This window comes from Stegodyphus dumicola, chromosome 1 (genome assembly GCF_044657685.1).
Source record: "Stegodyphus dumicola isolate Sdum_Otavi_A_Nest chromosome 1, ASM4465768v1".
Classification (NCBI taxonomy): domain Eukaryota; kingdom Metazoa; phylum Arthropoda; class Arachnida; order Araneae; family Eresidae; genus Stegodyphus; species Stegodyphus dumicola.
Genome location: NC_140768.1, coordinates 4,015,827 through 4,036,801, shown reverse-complemented (window position 1 = coordinate 4,036,801; position 20,975 = coordinate 4,015,827). Strand labels below are relative to the sequence as shown.

Sequence of the window (20,975 nt, the reverse complement as noted above, 5' to 3'; positions counted from 1 at the left end):
GAAAACCACCTCTGAAATGTTGACCAAAGAATTCATCAATATAAAATCTTGAGTTTATATTAGGCAAGGTGAAACTGTTTTCTTGAAAGAATATCTACTAACACACATCTGATAAAATTTAATGAAATTTACCGTGCATCAAATATAAAAATATTTAGCTTTTGAAAATTAAAGGGACTTATTTTTAACATGAATTGAATTTTCAAAGCCATATGCCAAATTCATCTTCCATATGTAAATAAAAAGTAATTTAATAAATATGTTTATTATATGTTAGTAAATATGTGTATTAATGTTCAAAAATATTATTTAGAGATTATTAATAAACACGTTAATTCCAGTTTCTATTTATAAATGTGATAAAATTCTAAACATATACTGAAAAAACAATATATTTCAATTTTAAGATATGATATATAATTAAGTAAGCAGACATAAAAAAATCTATTTTATTGCCAAAAGTTCTTTTAAAAATAACATCTACAGCGAGTTAACTAAACTTGAAAAAATAAATAAAAAGATGCCATACTTTAAATAAAACAGGTGTAATTTCATGTAATATATATATATATAAAATGCATACTAGTGCTGAAAACTTATGAACTTCTCTGAAACATTACCTTCAAATTTTAAGGAAACTCAAGCAAGGGGAAAAAAAAATACATCACTAGTTGTAGCATAGTTTTGTTCTATTTTAAACTGGATAATTTAGATTTAAAATGTTAAGTGACTTCCATTTTACATACTTCTTTACATAAATTCTATCGTTATATTCTTATCGGCATATTATAATATGACCTTTTTAATAACAAAAGTTAATTTTTTTTTAAATCTTGTTACTGATTTTAATTTTTGATACAATTTATATAAAAATAATCCAAATGGGGAAGAACAGTTTGAAGTAATAATTAATATGCAGACAAAAATATGAGATTCAAAACATAATAATTTTAGAAAATAGTGCACAGGTTTTGCATTTAATCAATGTTAACGTAGAAAGCAAATTTAAGTTATTCTGAAGTTGTTTTAAATATATACTTCATGACACATAAATTAAATATGCACATTATGTGTCATGTTGTACATATTTAAGACAACAGATTTATCCCCTTTCACAACAAAGGAAATTCTTATGATAAGTATACAATAAAAATGCAATCAACTGACAAAATAATTTATTTGAATCTTGGGGAATTCAATTTAATATTAACTTTGAATCTTGGGGAAAAATACATTCATTTTCATATATATTATATATTAAAAATTTACATAATAAAATATAATGTTTTAATGATACTCTATTAAAAATTTTATTTCAAAAACAGAAGAATTAGAAAATAAATATAAAATACTCTTCCAAAGACTTTTAAATAAAGTTTTTACCAATCTCAAAAATATTATTACAACAACAAACATAAATGAACACACTTATAAACTAAGTGAAACTTTAATGAAAATAATACAATAAAATTCTACATAAATGCAGTATTCTTAAAATTTTAATTCCCTCATTTATCCAAATTATATACTACTTTTTAGAAGAAGACTTTTATTAATAGCTGAAAATCTTTTATCCATAGCTGAAAAGATTAAAAAGCTATTTCATAAAATTGAGTCAAAATCATAAAATTTAGTTAATGTTAAATATTAGTGGGTGAAGCTAAAAAGATTATTCAATACCTTACCATCACTATGGATCCATATATATTTGTTATATATAAAACTCTTTGAAACAATTCTGAATAATTTTAAGTTATCATACAATAACTAAGTATACATTCAAAACCACTAATTATAACTATTTTCATATTTTTTTTAAATAAAAGTATACAGAATGACTAAATAAAATACACAGAAATAAGTTAGTTCTGATGATAGACACTACATATAGTAAAACATACATCAAAATATAAAATTAGTATCACATAGCAAACTTGAGAAATGCAGCAAAATATTAACAATCTATGTCTCTTCTTTTGGTGTCCATACAGTGATGGAATCATCTGTATTTGCACTCACCAGGGTAGTATTAAATAGAGAAATCTTGAGGGGGAGAAAAAACACTGTTAGTAATCTTTTATTTAAATAGCAGACATTATATATCAAACAGTACAGTGCATTGGATTTTAAAATACACAGTCAATCATATATGACGAGGAAAAACATTACCAGCATCCCCACATTGTCCAATGAACTCATCTGGATGACGTGGAGGGCACTTGATTAAGTGGGAATGGCATTTAAATGCTGCTGGAGAAGGTAAGGAATTATTCTTGCACTTACTTTTTAGAGTGATGGGAAAGGCTGCTGATCTAACCAAATATGATAGAGGGAAGATCCTAATGGCCCTAAGACTCAGAAAGAGTATCTCCGAAATTGCATGACTGGTAGGTTGTTCATGATCTGCCATTGTTAGTATTTACGCAAAGTGGATAAATGATGTCAAAACCAACAGTAGACGCCAAGGTGTTAGATGTTCATGCGTCATCAAAGGAAAAGGTTGTCGGAGACTGTCCCACTTGGTACAGCAAATTCTGTTCCACACAATGGTTCAGCTGACAGCCCAATACAATACAGGTTCAAGTGCAAGTGTTTTGGAACACACAGTTCAGCCAACACTGTTAGATATAGGACTGTGCAGCAGACGTCCCAATATGTCTGTCGACCAAGCATCATTGTCAACTATGCCTACAATGGGCCCGGGAACATCGAGACTGGATCATGGATAAGTGAAAGACAGTTGCCTGGTCGGATGAATCATGATTTCTTATTAATCAAATCAATAGTTGTATCAGGGTACACTGTCTTCCAGGCTAACTGTTGCTACCCCTGTACAGCAGGTCATACACAGGCTGATGGTGGCGATATTATGCTTTGGAGGATGTTCTCATGGATGGCTCTGGGACCCTTAGTTATAGTAGAATTGAAAACAGCTGCAAACTATCTGAACATAACTGCGGATTAGTTGCACCCTTACATAGCATCCATCTTCCCAACTGAAAATGGAATTTTTCAGCAGAACAATACCCCATGTCAAACAACTCAAACTGTGTTGGAGTGGTTCGAGGAGCATAAGGATGAATTCCAATGAATTCAATCCTGGCCACCTAACTCACCAGATCTTAACATGATAGAGCACATTTGGGATGTCATGAAGTGGCCGTTCAGAGCTCAAACACCATCAGGTCGAAATGATATTCAACTCTGCGTGACTACTGCTTAGATATATGATATAACCTGTCTCTAGTCACCTATCAAGAACTTGTGGCATCCATGCCAAGGTAAATTGCAGCTGTTTTCATGCAATGTGTTATTGAGTAGGTGATCATAATGTTTTAGCTTTTCAGAGTATTCTGCATCACATGCAATATTTACACATACAACATTTTTTTCAAAACAGTAAACAATGAAACATTTTAACAATGCAAGTACTCTGCAATCATATTACTAATGCACATTGGTAAACAACAAGTTGAGCTCTCATAGTACTTAGTAAAACTGGAAAGAGGGATATTCATAAATTTTGAAAACTAAGCTCAAAATTAAAAATAAAACTTTGACTTATTTAAGACTTCAAAAACAGCAACAACCACAGTTCACAGTTCATGATAACATATATATATTCTATGTTTAGCATTAGAGATGCTTTTCATTATTTATACTAATAAATAAATATTTATAAGTAGTTGCAATACCTGGCTTCACTTGGTAATACAGCTAATGTTTTGCTTCAAGCACTGCTTTTGCCATTAGTAGTTGTAAAAGTCATTTGCTGGGCAATATTTACTATATTAACTGAAGTTATACATACAAATCAGTTGAAATAGAAATCTTATACACTTTAATCAGTAAAAGCAACACTAGTATGGCAAAGATTAAAAATATATATATATCAGTTTTGAGGGCAATCAGATACAGGTCCTTCTTCTTTTGGAATAAAAAAATTTGGTATTTTTCCATTTCGCTGATGCAGGCGATAATCGCCACAAATTATAAACCAACATTAAATGGAATATCCCCGCAGGCAACCTTTTTCTGCCACATTTTCAAAACGAGTTGTGGCCATTTCTTTTCAGTCACATATTTTTCCTAATACATCAAAAATGGATGAAAAACAAATGAAAATTAGAGATTTGCGCAGAACAGAGTAAGAATCTGTCAGATTCTTTCAAGCGAAAGGTGTTTTGCCTAAAACTGCTGCTTGTGATAATAATCGTGGAATGAAATTGTGTTTCGGAGACAAAATTCAATGGCACTGCAACCTTCCAACTTGTTGCAGTAGAAGTATCCAGAAAGGCACATGTTTTTAGTGTTTGAAATTGAGTTTCTCGAAATGTGTGAGGTTTATTTATGTTTGCAGCTAAAAATTAACTTCAGTTAAATAGTGTGAAAAGCAGCTGGAAATCAGTCACAGAATAGTTGACTGGAATAACTACATACATGAGGTTTACGTGGATTCTTTGTTTAAACATCAACAATGGAAAATAAGAGGACCTGGTATAATCATCCAAGTTGATGAAAGTATGTTCATGAAGCACAAAAAAAAAAAAAAAAAAAAAAAAAAAAAAAAAAAAAAAAAAAAACAATGCATGATGGATTCCACCACAACAGTGGATCTTTGGTGGAGTTTGCCGGAAACAAATGAATTTTTCCTTGTGAAGGTGCCAAACCCATCCATGAGTATTATATTAGATGCCATTAAGGAAAATATTGAAAAAGGAACTATAATATATTCCAATTCATGGAAATCATACTGCACTAAAAGACCAGAAGAGGAAAGTTTCGAACATTTCAAGGTGAACTATAAATAAAATTTTGTCAATCAGGAAACTGAAACACACATGCCAAAAAAATAGAAAGACTGTGGGGGAAGTGAAATGGGAAAATAAGAAACACAGAGAAATGGCACAATGGGGAATCCATTTGAAAAAATTGTAAACGATATTAAAATGGTTATGCCTCCAAAGTAAAAAATTCTTAGAAGTAACATTTATTAAAAATTTTTTATGTGTATACTATATGTTGTCATCAACAAAGTTTGCTTGCCGAGATTTGCTGCATTATTAATATTTTTTAATGTGTATACTGTGTGTTGTTGCCAATAAAGTCTGCTTGACGAGATTTGCACTGATGAAATAGAAAATTACCAAAAATTTTTGCAAAAAATTAAATTTATTCAATAAGGAATGTAACCGTGTATGACTTTTATACAAGCTCAACAACAGTGCTCATTATCTTCAGTAGTGAGATCAAACACACAAAGAACTAGTACTATCAACAAAAAGAAACAGTCAGATGTATGTGACCACAGGTAACTCAATAAAATTAAATACAAAAATTTGATAATAATAAACCAATTATCATTCCTCTAATAAAGCCGCATCCAGTTCTTTGAGGATAATTAGAAGAGATACATGGATAGAGACAGCACATTCAAGGGCATACCATGATTTTTTATAGTACTGAGGCTGAACCAGCATTGTGACTGCTCCATACAAGTAATGCATTCACTCTTGGATTGAAGCAGGATGACTCTTGAAGCATTAGATTTGCCCTGCATGGATATGAATTATCATCCACAAGAATAAATATCAGATCAATTACAGCAATGTATTATCTCATAATGGGATCAAGGACTTCATTCTGATACATTTTAGCCATCCCAGTATCCCTGCAAACACATACAGGTTAATGCCACAGTTCCTAGAAGATTCAACTAATACCATTGCACTAACAGCACTGAAGATCCGGTGTTCAATGATATGACTGATCTTGTTCCAAGTTCCTTTTCCTCTCTAGATTTTCATACGCTTATTATCAGATTGCAAAATAAATCTTGATAGTGAACAATATGCTCCTTCCGTTTTTGACGCTTAAAGGAATCAAAGTACCAGTGCATCACTTTCATATCTACACTTCACTGCACAATAGTCACTAATCTTCCATTTGCTGTAGTAAACTACTATTCAAGACATATATTTATCACAAGAAGATATAGTAACTCTTGGATAACTGGGCATAGGTCTTTAGACAACTCATTTGCTCTAAATTGCTTCTAAAAACAAGAAATTACAGAGTAATCAGTACAAAAGAAAATAGCAATACCTTAGAGTATCCTGCATCAAGGCAGCCTACAGTACATTAGTATTCAGATTCATCTATTAGTCTTTGAGCCACAAGTAACTTTATCTTAACATGAAATAATCAGGATAGTCTTCCAAAAATTTCATATCAGCAGTTAAAGTTACCTACTCAAAAGCTTCAGAAAAGTGTTCTCTTTTGGTGTGTTGAGAATTTTTGTAACTGCTTGATTAATAATGTTGGGTGAAAAGCCCCTGTCAATAGCTACTGCTTTTAAATAATTTAGTTCATCAAGAAACAGTTTGGAGGAGCAAACGTGAAGAGCACAGAAAACATAGGAATAAAAGGACGCTAACTTTTGTTTAGTCAGATGACGATTTGAAATGTGCAGGAAGGAACAAATCATGTCACTGACACACTGACACTGACCATACAGAAGATTTGTCTTTTAGAAAGTGTAAATCTTATTATTAGCTCAGAAGGGCTACTAATCCCAGCAATCCAGCACAGACTGTTTAACATCAGCATTGAAGACCCAGTGGACCTACTTTATACTGATAGAGCTGCCGAGGTGGCAAAAGCTGTCTTTGACAGCTTCGAAGCTATATAATTGCACTTTGTCATAGACACGACATCATCATCAAAGGTTATTAATCTTGTTTTGGAATTTTGAATCGAAAACTTTAAAAGTCTGAATTACTTTTCATATTGTTGCCATCCAATATTATCATCCTGTATTATATTTGAAGAAACTAAATAATGAAGAATCTGCATAAATGTATGTATATTTCTTGTATTGTGATAAAACAATGGTACCTAGAGCCATCAAATTTTGAATGACGTAATCCTACTGCAAATATGGGCACCTGGAAGCCCAAATTTGAAATTTGGAATCTATTTTATTATCGATTTCATATTTTGTAAAACTTTAATGAATTTTTGATTAACATTGATTTTGTTAATTTGAGTTTGTGGATTTCAAAGCGAGCAATGGCAACGTTGTACAGAGAAAAAAATTTTATCTCCAGTGCACGAGACTGTGTATCAGCAATTCTAAAGATATGCTCAATTTAAAATTATTTTGTGATACTGTTCTTGAACTGAATTTTATGGGTTAAATGAAAAGAACATGATATTTAATACATAAAGATAACACAACACAAAAAATGTTAAAAAAGTGCCCCTTTGGATGTAATTTAAAATCTGAAACCTTTCAAATTTTTTAATATTATTCTTTTTTTTAATTTATTTTATTTATGACCTTGAAATTTTCAAAACTCTAAAAATCTACCCAGTTATACATCTTCAGATTTGTGGATTTTGGATATTCTACTGTACCTCATTAAAATTTAAGGCTATAAATATTTTAGGAATAAACATATTCAGTTTGGAATTTAGAATTCTGTAGTTGATAAGTACATAATAAAGTTAATCTGAAAGAGATCAATCAATTTTAATAAACATACATTTCAAATAATAATGCAAAAAATTAACTTTGAGCCTACTTTTGATATTTCTGCATCTCTCTCAAGTACAGCAATCAGTCCTGGATCTACATTTGGTTCCAACACCCGTATTGTCTTATCAGTTGAGCATGTGATAATGGAACCAAGGGAATGCTGTATTCCAGTGACTTTCATTTTATGTCCAGATGGATAAGTCTAAAAGTCCAAATTGTACAATTTTTTACATCATGCATAAAATTTTAAAAAATATGCACTGTCAAAATTTAAATAACTGTATAAATTACTTAAAAAAAAGGGTTCAAACAGATAAATAAATAAATAAAATAAAATTGAAATTGAAATTAAAATAAGATTAAGGACTCATTTTCAAGACATATGTTTTGTAATAAATTTCAACAGAATGCTCTGATTATCTGCACTCTCATTAAAAGTCACAACTGAATGATAATTTTGTGAAATGGCAAAATGTGCTTTTAGTTGCACAGTTCGTAAGTACAGTTTTCTATTCATGAATAATTCACAAAAAAAAAAAAAAAAAAAAAAAAAAAAAAAAAAAAAAAAACATTTATAAGACAAGGTTTATTAAATCATTAATAAGGAAGCTAAATATCTAAGAAGTCTATATGATTGATATTTACATTTTTACAGCTGGTTATTCAGTGAAATAATGGTTAAATATATAGCAAACAAATTCCCATGTATTCAAATACACATGAGATACTCATATTATAGATTGGTTATTATGTATTTGAAAATATAGCAAACACATGGCAGTTTTACAGAATGCTGAAATCGAGAGTGTGGATAATAAAAAAATACCACTGTTAACTGATTCAGCTAAATAGCATTTTGCTGCGCTTAAATTGTTCAAACTTTATCTGGACTTTATTTGTTTTGTGTAACATTTTATTACATTTCATCATTTTGATTTTAACCTAAGTTAATAATCACAGAAATTACAATAAGCTATGAGTTCATGCAGATTTACTAACAATCCGCAATATAATGTATATGAAACAATGCAACAGAATCAGCTCCAACAAAAATTATTGAAAACCAATCCGGTGATATATTTCAAATTGATTTTTAACATTCTAAGGCAGTGTCTCTAACTATTTTACTCCATGCACCTCTTTTACCACTGCTAGATCATCCCCCCTACTTTCAAAAATTTTAAAAATACATATATTTATAAGATTTAGATTGTTTTAAATGTCTCTTTCTAAATTAAATATTAAAAGTACAGAAAATGTTGACAAATACCAAACTCTGAGTAAAAGTATATTAAAAATTTGTATTTATAAACTGAAATTAATTAGTTAACAATTAAATAAAAGACTGACCACATTCTCCCTCTAAAATTATGAAATTTCCCTTTGGTTGAGAACCACTGTTCTAAAATAATAACTGAACAAAGTCAGTACATTTTGAAAAACTCCATTCAGTACAGACATTTTCTCACTGCAAGAACTTGGAATTAGGATACATACTGAATCAGCTGAGATAAGATGATATTTCAGTTGCTCTTTGCATAGCACATCCCAAGTAAAATAAATGCAATAATTATGTTCTAAATTTTCATGAAGATTCTCAAACTTTAGGGTAAAATTATTTTTTCTCATATTATTTAGTTCTAGTTACTGAATACTAAATGTGATATTTATATTTATTTTTTGTTATAAATGAACAGGATATCCGAATGATGTCCATCAACATCATGAAAATTTCAAGCTTAATAGACCATCGAAATTTTTATATAAAACATCTATCAATATTATTAGAATTAATAAACTTAAAAATAAAAGCAAATCTTTAATCCTTGTAGTATTGAATGAAACATTTTGTGCATATACATTTAGCTGCTGTGATATATACAAAAAATTCAATTAATAACATTTTTCATTCACAATTTTATTACATTCACTCCATAATATAAACTAGATATCAACATCTCAACAATCATAATGTTTTATATCAATAGCCATACGAAAATATAAAAGCTAGTGTTTTTATTTCAAACATTTTAAACTAGCATATGAAGAACACATCATTAAATCATGCTTTTAAACTAAACTATTTTAACAAGGATACACTTAATAATACTTTTTTAAAAAAAATGAGCATCTTACTTGTAATAACTCAAACTTTTCATGTGTTGGATCTATTACATGGAATGAACCTCCAACATCTCCCACTAGCAGCTGCCCCAATCCATACGACATACATAAAGGAAATGCATCAAACTGTAAAAATAATTTTTTACAAATACTTAAAATATGGTTTTAAATGCAATCATACATTAAAAAAAAAATCAATCTATACTATTTCTATATAATTACAAAACAGATATATTTATAAAGAAAAGATAGAGTAAATATTTTTGATAGCATATTTCCTTTAATGATTTCATAATTTAAAAACGAAAAACATTTTAGAGTACATTAAAAATAATTTTTTAAAGAAATTTTGAAAGCTTTTAGATTTTATATTATGCCAAAAAGGTTTTTTTTTTTATGTTTCCTGTGTTACTTCTATTTATTAAATATCATGTTCTTCATTTAAATTCAATTCAACAACAATATCACAAAATAATTAAAAACAGCACATCCTTAGAATTTCTGATACATAGTTCTCGCACAATGGATATAAAAATGTCCCCCCTCCATACAGTGTTGCCATTGAACGCTTTGAAATCATTGAGTTTGTTAATCAAAAACTAGTTAAAGTTCTACAAAATTTGAATTAGATGATAAAACAAATTCAAAATTCCAAATTAGGGTTTCTAAGTGCCCACGTTCGGTTGGAGGACCCTGTTATTCAAAATTTGATGGCTCTAGGTACCATTGTTTTTTCACAATGCGAAAAATATTCATGCAGATTCTTCATTATTTAGTTTCTTTAAATAGAATACATGGCAAAAATATGTAGTGGCAACAATTTGAAAAGTGAGCCAACGCAGAAAGTGAAATGATGCAAAATGCCATTTTAAAACCCTTTGGGATCTAATGCTCCTTGGGCTAATAAACATTTATTAAAAACAGATAATTGTTTAATTAAGACACAATAACACGCCGAATAAATACTGATTCAGAAGTCAAACAACAAAAATCAGCGTTAATTCACAAAATTTTCACAGGACTAGTTTCGATGGTTTTACCGAACCATCATCTTCAGCTGCAAAACCGCAAATGAACAAGATAGGAAATAATGTTTAGATAAGATAAGAGAGCCTGGACAAGAATAAGCAAGTGGCGCCATCTGAGAATTTTTTAACTGCTTGATTAATAATGTTGGGTGAAAAGCCCCTGTCAATAGCTATTGCTTTTAAATAATTTAGTTCTTCATCAAGGGCTAGTTTGGTCACAGGACTAGTTTCAATGGTTTTACCGAACCATCATCTTCAGCTGCAAAACCGCAAACTAGCCCTTGATGAAGAACTAAATTATTTAAAAGCAATAGCTATTGACAGGGGCTTTTCACCCAACATTATTAATCAAGCAGTCAAAAAATTCTCATCTCAACACACTAAAAGCCACACTCTTATTTTAGGAGATTATAAAAATTCTGTTGTCATTCCCTTCTTTCCATCAATTAGCTATAAAGTTGCACATATTTTGCAGAAATTTAACTTTCGGGTTGTTTACTCTCCCATCAATAAAATTCCAACTTCTATACTCAAGGACCCCATTCCGGATATGAATTCCTGGGGTATTTATAGGATTCCTTGCCAGTGCGGTTTAATTTACATTGGCCAAAGAGAGCCTTAAAATTTCGCGTCAAAGAACATGAGGCATATGTTAGAAAAAAGGAAACACAGAAGTCTTCTGTTGCTCAACATTGTTGGTCCGAAAATCACACTTTCAATTTTTCTGCTGCCAAAATTATTCAAAAAACATCTTCCATTGGAGAACTGGATTTTCTAGAGGCATTTCACATTCATAAAAATCTTTCTGTTCTAGTTAACGATCCTAATTCCAATCCAAATTTGCCTTCGGCTTTTAGAGAAATTATGTTTTAGTTCTGGTTTTGCCAACAGATGGCGCCACTTGCTTATTCTTGTCCAGGCTTTCTTATCTTATCTAAACATTATTTCCTATCTTGTTCATTTGCGGTTTTGCAGCTGAAGATGATGGTTCGGTAAAACCATCGAAACTAGTCCTGTGAAAATTTTGTGAATTAATGCTGATTTTTGTTGTTTGACTTCTGAATCAGATAATTGTTTGTTTAAGTTATCAAGCTAATTTTTGCGGTGTAGAGAAGAATATACTAGTGTGTCAAATATACGCAACTTTTCTGATTTTGGTAATAATTCACTAAAAAATCAACTGGGAGACATGAAATTCATACTACAAAGGAACAATGCAGTATTTATATTGTTACAAAATGTCAAGGCACTGTAAGATAGCTTCCCTGCAAAGCAGGTTTAGAGTTGCCAGAAAATGGCAAGGGAGGGGAAGGTTACCACATTTGGCGACAAAATTGGCGATATGCTATAGACGGATGGAGAACCTTCTGGAACGAATTCTTACTGATTTAGCCTAGCAGCTCTTTGGGATCCCAGAATGTTCTCAAATACAAGCCAAAAGCTACATACGTGGAGAGTCAGTCAGTGTGGAGTCAGTTAGTCCGTCCGGAGTTAGTGCCTTGTCTAGCGAGTTGATAGTCAGTCAATGAACGAGTGTTTCGAAGTCTAGCGCCGAGTTGGTTGTCAAGTGCATTGAGACAGTCTTTTAGTGTATCGCGAGTTAGTGCATCGTTGAGCTTTGTCTTAGTAAGCTGAGTTGAGAGCTGTACTCTTGTGTATTGTCGAGTGCATCGCGAGCTGTGGCATGGAGAGCCTCGAAAGTATGTAGAGTTCCGAGAGCGATCGAGCAGAGTCGAGAGCTATACTCTGGTGCTTTGCCGTGAAGCTGTTTCCACCGTTATAGCCTGATAGTGTGAAGGCTGTGTCGCTGATCGTGTCAGTGTGTTTATTGTAGTCTTTGACGACTGTGTAAACGTGTTATTGGAGATGTTTTGAATAATACTGGCCAACAAAGTGTGTTTCGATACTTCATCAAGTGTCACCGTTATTCACTCCAAATCTACGAACCCCGTACAGAAAAAGGCTTCATTGACAGAATGGCATTGGTACAAGTAACTGGCGGGCCAATAGAAAGAAAAACAAACCAAAGTGGATTAATAAGTGATATGGCCTCCCCTAATTGCAGTGGTTGTGCTGCTTTGTCTGTCGATGCCCAACACCAGATTATCTAACGGTTCTCAGGGTAAGAGTTCCCCTGTTCAAGAAACAACTGCTTCGGATATCTGATGTACTCTGGAGGATAAGACTATGCCACTAAGCATTCCCCTAAAGTATTTCATACATTTTCAATGGGATTTAAATCAGGGAAGCATGCTACCCAATCCATTCTATGGATATCTTCACTTTCCAGAAGCTCCTTAACAGCATGAGTCCAAAGCGATCAAGTACAGTCATTTATAAAAACAATATCAGGATCAATGGCACCCCAGGAAAGATGCACACAAGGGAAGATAACTTCATCACAATAACAATTTCTAGTACATGAACCTCTGTCAAAAATGGTACTCTGTTGCTTCGTTCATCATAATGTCTCCCCACACAAGCATGCCAGGACCAGCCCAATGGTCTCTTTCTCTTATGTTATTGGGATGAAAACATGCCTCTACCTCTCTCCACATCAGCTGGAACCTAGAATCATTTGTCAGACCAAAATGATTCTCAAAACAACGAACTCCAATGATGAGGTGTCCAGTCTTTGTGTTCTCTACGACCGGTGGTCCGTAACAACTTTTTGCTGGTCAGCAGAAAAATTGGGACATTATTTATATTTTTATGAAGATTTAGTTTAAAAAATGACGAGTAAGAAAACCTATAATGGAATACAGATTATACTTTTTTTTTTTTTTTTAATTTTAGCTACTACTTTTAGCGAAATTCCTTCTGGATTTAGCGACTTTTTAGCTACTTTTGCAGGTGAATCTAGCGACATTTGAAAGTGAGAGTTGTCATCCATGGATATGCGGCAGTTATAAATATTAGAGCAAAGGGGAAATTTCTTTCCTTTTGAAGTACAAACATATGCTATTGTAGTCGTTAATAACACAATTTTTCTCTGTGTCAATAAGCAACTTGGTAGATTTTTATGAGAACCATCTGCATTCTTGTTTATAATTGCATCACTGGACGTTTCCGTTTTGTTTTATCCAAGTGGTGATTGATGGCGCCACTGCTGAGTAAACAATGATTATTATATTTACAATAATTAAAAATTGGTGGCATAACACTATCAGTTTACTGACATTGCTTTGCTCTTGCCAGTTTATTCTTCCTTTTCGTGAAGTTCCTTTCAAGTGATATGGAAATGTGAAGCTTTCTGTACAAGAAGGTAAGATTTTTGTTCTTTTCATGTAATTTTTCAATGTGAACGAAATATGTGTAGTTTACTGATTATTATTGTAAAAATGTATTTACCTTTTTTTTTAAAATTCATATTAGTGGTCCACCAAATGTAAAATTATATATGTAGTGGTCTGTGATGTTCTAAGGGTTGACGAACGCTGCTCTATACCACTGTAAAGACCCGACTACACAAGAAGACGTATCTCTGAACAAGTCTTCTATGTCTCCTGACAGCATTTTATCTACACAGGGAGATTTGTATCTCAGTTCATCTGAGTTACTAATCTAATGAGAGCTGTCAAAGCTCCATTGACCTCACAATAAACATAATAATTTGCAAATTTTCAATGCCTTTATTTTTCAGGGCTTTTTCTAAATAAGTTATAATAGTAATAATAAACAAACAGCAACAGAAAGAATCAATGACTAAACATGCTAATAAAAATGAAAAATACGAAAAAATTGTAAATTTAAAAAAAATTAAATTAATGAAACAGAAAGGAAAGCAATTATGAAATGTAATAATATATATGAACTAATTAAAAATAAGATACCTCTGAATTAATATATATTAATAATTAATATCTCTGAACTAATTAAAAACAAATATATATATATATATATATATATATATATATATATATAATTAAATAGACTTAAAAACTCTACATGAGAAAGAAAAAGGTTCCATACTTATTTGAAGGTCAACCTATTATTACCGGGAAACCAGTTAAATTAGTAAAATAAACATGATATGAAACATGATATCATCTCTCATTAATCAACTTGGTTTAAGGCTTCAAAATACTTTTTCCTTGAGAAGTTCTGTTTGAAGCATTAGGCAAAGCTGATTAATAATTTTTTTTTTATTGGTTTCCATACAAAATACCTTCTTTTTTATTGTTTTCTTTGAGATGTAAATTTTGTTTCAAATTTGGTATTTTTCTTTTATTAGTGTTTTACTAATTTAACTGGTTTCACGGTAACAATAGGATGGCCTTCAAATATTTCTGTGGCGTTTTCTTTCTCGTATAGAGTTTTGAAATTTATTTCATTATTTTCAAAATTTTGCTCACATTGTGCAATTTCATTATATATATGTGTGTATATAATCATTATGTAAAACAAGAAAATAAACTGATTACTAATATACAGCATAAAATATAACACACATTGCTGATAAGTAGATTCATAATAAAGAATGGAAGAGGAAAAATAAATTTTACCATTTTATAAATGCCGTAAAAATCTCATAATTATTTTTATATAATTAATATAAAATTATGTAAATAATTAATTGATCTAAAATTTTATGTATAATAAATAGCAAAACAATATAAAATTATCACATATTGCACAGAAACATTTTAATAATTGTTATATTAACAGAGCTCTGTTAAATAGAGAAACAATAAAAACATTTATTTTTGGTACAAAAAATCAGAAAATAGCTCAGCTGTATTTGAAATCACAATCTCCTGGTTCACAGAAAATTTAAACACTTCAGTAAATGTCCCAAGTGATCAAACTAGTTAGACATAGTCCAACTAGTCAACAATAGAAAAATTGGAAATATAACCAAATACAAATAGACAATAAATTAAGCTTTTCTTGTCTGTCAGAATTCTCAGAATATAGTAACACCCTTAAACAGGAAAAATATTCTAGCAGATTTAGTTAATGCTAATAAATGATGGGGGAATACATCGCTCTACAGTTCACTACAGGAAATCAGCTAAATGCTGAGAATACTGCCATTACTATTCGGATATGTGATTTCTATATGAAATTTCATTGGCTGTTGACAAGTACATGCCCAGCGACAATATATCCTATCGTGCAATACTCATGACCCTGGTGCAGGTGCCACAGACATGTATCTGACATACCAAAGATATGTTTCTCTGTATTGACAGACTGGTGGAGGTGCTGCAGATTTGCAAATATTTTGTTCGCAGATACGTTTCCTCGTGCGGATGGGGGTTAAAGAGTGCCGAAGATGGGCTGCTGTCAATGGTATGCAGCATTCAGGATGGTAGGCAAATAGGCCACCTTTACGAAATCATTTGGCTACAGTAAACTGGGATACCTGTCATCTGATTGCCTCACTCAATTGCTGAGCAAGGTTGCCCGTTGTCTGCTTTTGATCTCTTTTCACCTGCAAGGAGATAATATGAGTCATTAGTCACTATTGTTTTCCTTGTCTGACAACCATCAACCTTTCTTACAACTGTATTAGTCATTTAGAAGGCTCTCCAAGCTCATGAAACAACATTTTTATCAATTCCAAACTCTTAGGCGACAGACATCAAACTAGGCCTCTCCTCAAGCTTGCGAGTCATTCTACCGTGTATAAAGGCATCCTGAAATTTTCTTGTAGCCATATTGCAGATTGAAAAATGAATTTCTTGCTTTTCTGCATAAGTGTACTATTAAATAAATATGTTATTATGATGTATCTCACTTGACTGACAGAAACATCAAAGATCTATGAATTTTTATCATGGCAAGAAGTGCAGAATTAAACGACCATTAGTACAGGCCTTTCTCAACTGAATAGCAGTATAGGTGATAGCCCAGCTTCATCCCAGTTTTAAAGAATACCTCAAGGGACAAATAAGAACACCTGTTACCCTTTTCCCTATCACCAAAAGTTTTCAGAGGATCCTAGCGTGCTCTTACTTTAAATGGCCCCCATACTGCAAAGGCACTATATGAGGTGTGACATGCACAAAAAACGAGACTAAGTGTTTAACTTGAAAAAAAAAGTGGAGTTGGCAACTACTGTTTTGGTGATGTCATCCCACACACCTCCTCCATCCATGCGACCAGTCTGGATTTAACCGATCACACCAGTTTGGAGTACTGTGTCACTGAGTGAACATGCGCAACTGCATTCTGCCTGAAAAAATGTCTAATGTAAAAACCGAACAAATCAACATCAAGTTTCTTGTCAAACTTAAAAAATCAGCCATGGAAACATTTCAAATGTTAACTGAAATTTTGTCTCATGTACATATGTTTGAATGGCATGAGAGGTTTTCAGGGGGAAGGGACTTAGCACGCATGTCAAAATCAAAATTCAAGGCAATGTTGTCTTCTTCGACATTACTGGAATTGTAATCATCCAGTGATGGATGGCTATTGCACAAGGACGATGCACCTGCTTACAAAGCCCTATCTGTCAAGCAGTTTCTGACCAGCAAAAACATTACTGTGATGGGGCATCCTTCTTATTCACCTGATTTGGCACCATGTGACTTTTTTTATTTCCTAAAGTTAAATCTTGTTTAAAGGGAGGCCATTTTACCTCAGTTGAAGAAGTTCAGGTAAAAATGGAGAATCTCCTGAAGGGTCTTCCAAAAACCTCGTTCCAGAACTGTTACCAGCAATGACAGCACCAAATGCAAAAGGGGGCTACTTTGAAGGTGATAATGTAATGGAGAACTGATCCTGTAAGTACAATGATTTATTGGACCAGTCTCTTTGTGTGTGTGTGTGTGCTTGTCACACCTTGTACACTTATAAACACCTAAACTTTCACCAGGATTCAAACCTGCACCCAGAAATACAGCAGCCAGCTAACCACTATACCGGTCAGGGTATTAGTATGAAGTATAAATAATGGTTTTGGAGAATCTATTAAATGAAATGAAATGTCACACTTCACTGCTTTAAATTCTAACAAAATAATAATTATTAAATAATTAAATTCTAACAAAAATTAAATTAAAATTATTTAATTCTAAGAAAAATTTCAGAACTGTAGCTATGAACCTTATATGACCATTAGCCTTTAAAAAATTTTATATAACAGATAATAATATATAATACTATAAGCTAATATATAACACTTATATAACACTTATTAGCTTCATATAACACTTATAAGCTAAAAATTGAATCATAACCAGAAAACAGGGAGAAGCATTATAATTTTTTTGGGGGAAGGCGAGATTATTTGCAACTTCATCTTTGCAGGAATACCACAGTATATTAATCACAAGCAGGACATTCAAATTTGCCTTTCCTTTTGTTAGAAGTTCATTGCTAATATAGTTAAAAAGCTTAATAATATTAATTTATTTAATTTTCAATGACTGCTCTTTCATTTGCAAGAGATACAAAGTTTTTAATTCAAAACACATATATTCTTGACAAAAATAAATAAAAATAAAACAACAAACCTGTATAGTTTTCATTATTTTCCTTGCTACTTTGTCATATATAATGATTGTTTTGTCTTCGCTGCCAGAAATAATGTATTTTTCATCACAAACAATACATATCACAGGTTTCTTATGATGAATGTGTTGAAATACGGGTTGAAGATCAGCCCTAAGGTCAAACAGACTAACACTACGACCATAGCAGCCAGATACCAAGGCATTATCATAATAAGCAAGGCACAAAATTGGTGAAGCAAGACTGGGAGGAAAAAAGACACTACTTATAAGTTAAAAGCTCAAAATTACATTCAGAAATTTATATATATATATTAAAAAAAAGTGATCAAATCAATGTGTTTATTAATTTGATTTTGTTAATCTAATAATAAAAAGATTCAGGTAATCTAATCACAAATGAATCAAATAGCTACACATGAGGTAAATAGTTAAATACTTAAGTTTTACCGACCCAACTTTTTTATTTTATATTTATTTGTTTAATTACTACCTCTACACCTGAATGTGTAGTGATATTTATGTCATGTTGATATTTAAACCAACATGTTATGAATATTCATGTCTGTGCAATAAATACAGTTGCTTTCTTCATTCCTTTTTAGATTTCTTTGGGCATACTCTTTCTTTACTGCTGCCAAGATACTTACTATGCATCATTGCATTATAAATAACATAAATCCTGTACATACAATATCTCCATAAATGTCCTTTATAACTCTTGGTTACAGATATATACTTCCAATTGCAAAAAAAAGGTTTTTTTTTAAATGCAAATATTCATGTTTTGGCAGTTCTACATTTCAAAAAATAAATTTTTTATAGAAAAATTTATACATTAAACTTTTTATATGTACACTGCCGGCCATTAAAATTGCAACACCAGGAAGGAATAATCTGACAAAAGGAAGAAGAGGCTGGGATATGCAATGATTAGTACTTCAGCGTATTTAGACGACGCAGGAGGGAGAAACGACATTTAGCTATTCCTCCTTAGCATGGAAAAAGTACAGTTAAATTTACCCATGTAGTATGCTCTAAATTATAATTCAGCTAACTTTCTTTCCACAGCTGTTTCAAGCTCTTGAAACCATATGAGTATACCACAAGTTGCTAGAAGCTTCAGAAAAAAAGTCAAATCAGTTTTCTCGAATCTTCCAATTTGAAAGTTTCCAATTCTAGAATTTTGCTACAGTTTCTTCCTTAAGGAAATACTAATATGACATGTAAAATGCCAAAAAGTCAGCCAAAAACAGCATTTTATTGATGCTAAAATTTAAAACAGCAAATGTTACATTTTATATTAAAATTTTTTAAAACAATGTAAATTAATATGAAAATATTTGTACATTTAATATATTAAAAACTTAAATTTAAAAGAAAAAGCATCTATCTGGCACTTATTTGTACTGCGGTGTTTTGATACTGCCTAATAGCATAAGCTTTTGTTGACCTCTGGTCTCCTGTTAAATCTAAAAATAATATAACTAATTACATTTAAATAAGTTATTTAATCAAAGAATATTTATATGAAACATTTTACTACAAATTACTATGTTTACTTTAATCATACATGTATATATAAAATGGATAACCATTTAATAAATATCTTAACTTGGCCCATTAAACTTACATTTTTTAGGGGCAATAGTCTAAAAATGTTTCCCTTGAGTAAGATAAATATTTGAATAACGCAAAATTCTAAAGCATATCTTAGCATATGAATTTTAATATACAAATACTGAATAACAATAAATAATAGATTATAATATATATTCATTTACTTCTCAATATCTATGAAAAGCACAAACTTTTTGTTAAAATATCTTGTTGAAATATGTATAGGTTTCTTGCCATACCTACAACAAGTTACTTGAACTGATGGTTCTTCGACATTCCATGTCTTTAAATAGCAATCAAACCCTCCAGTATATATCATTTTATTCATATTGTCATATGCTATTGACCACAGCCAAGCCTAAAACATAAATTATTTTCATTATATGAATAGCACAGCAAATAATCAAATAGGGAAGAAACACAGCAATGTAAAATTTAAAGTCAGGCAAAAAGGCAAATTTAATTAATGATAACTAAGTTTGCTTTCTTGCCTACCTTTATATAGCAAATAATATTTCCATAGATTACAGAAATTTGCTGATTGAAATATATATCCACACTGTGTCCACAAAAGTCCTTATCTGGCCTTATTTTCAAAACAGTTGTTTGTGTAGACATATACAGTACATCATATAAAATCAAGAATTATCTCAAATCCAGATCCTCCAGCTCACCAGCAACATTTATTTATTTATTTATTTATTAAATATTAGTAAATGCTTGGCAATGATTACAGCAACTCCACTACCAGTCTTGAGTGTGTTGACGAGGAGAAATTTAACAGAAATTTCTTTCCATACGTAAAAAAAAGAGATCTTTGTAAATGATACTCTTAAGCCAAGGACAGATGGATTGGATTGGATTATTCTATTAGGGCAAAAGTACACGAGGGCTATCTGGCCTAAAGAGAGGGATGCCTTCGTGGAGGACTTTCTAAGGGAAACTGGCTCGTATACACGTTACACATGGGGAAAACCACGAAAACGCCCATGCAGCCAGCCCGTTCGTGGGATTCGAACCTCAGACCGAACTACCAGTGTTCAGCGTCTTTACCGCTCGGCCGTTGGTGGGCCAACAAGGACAGATGCTAGAGCTGGTTTATGGGTGGGGCAGTATTTAGACAAGATGAAATTTTTTTTTTAATTTAGGAAAGTGCTTGGCAGCAAAATTTTATATCTGCAGAGACTACATCAGGCCACA

At 31.6% G+C, this 20,975-nt stretch overlaps 1 protein-coding gene across 2 annotated transcripts in view; it reads right to left on the bottom strand.

Annotated features, from left to right (window-relative positions):
• Positions 1-376: 376 nt before the first annotated feature.
• Positions 377-20,975, bottom strand: part of LOC118192171 (F-box/WD repeat-containing protein 9-like) — a 51,545-nt gene continuing 30,946 nt past the window's right edge. For both annotated transcript variants that reach the window (XM_035363067.2, XM_085812380.1), the window contains 5 exons: positions 20,015-20,133; positions 18,159-18,399; positions 9,677-9,790; positions 7,587-7,742; positions 377-2,043 (listed from right to left, as the gene is read on the bottom strand). In XM_035363067.2, the coding sequence (XP_035218958.1) occupies positions 1,963-2,043; positions 7,587-7,742; positions 9,677-9,790; positions 18,159-18,399; positions 20,015-20,133 (711 nt within the window). In that variant the 3' untranslated portion in view covers positions 377-1,962. The remainder of the gene's footprint in view (positions 2,044-7,586; positions 7,743-9,676; positions 9,791-18,158; positions 18,400-20,014; positions 20,134-20,975) is intronic.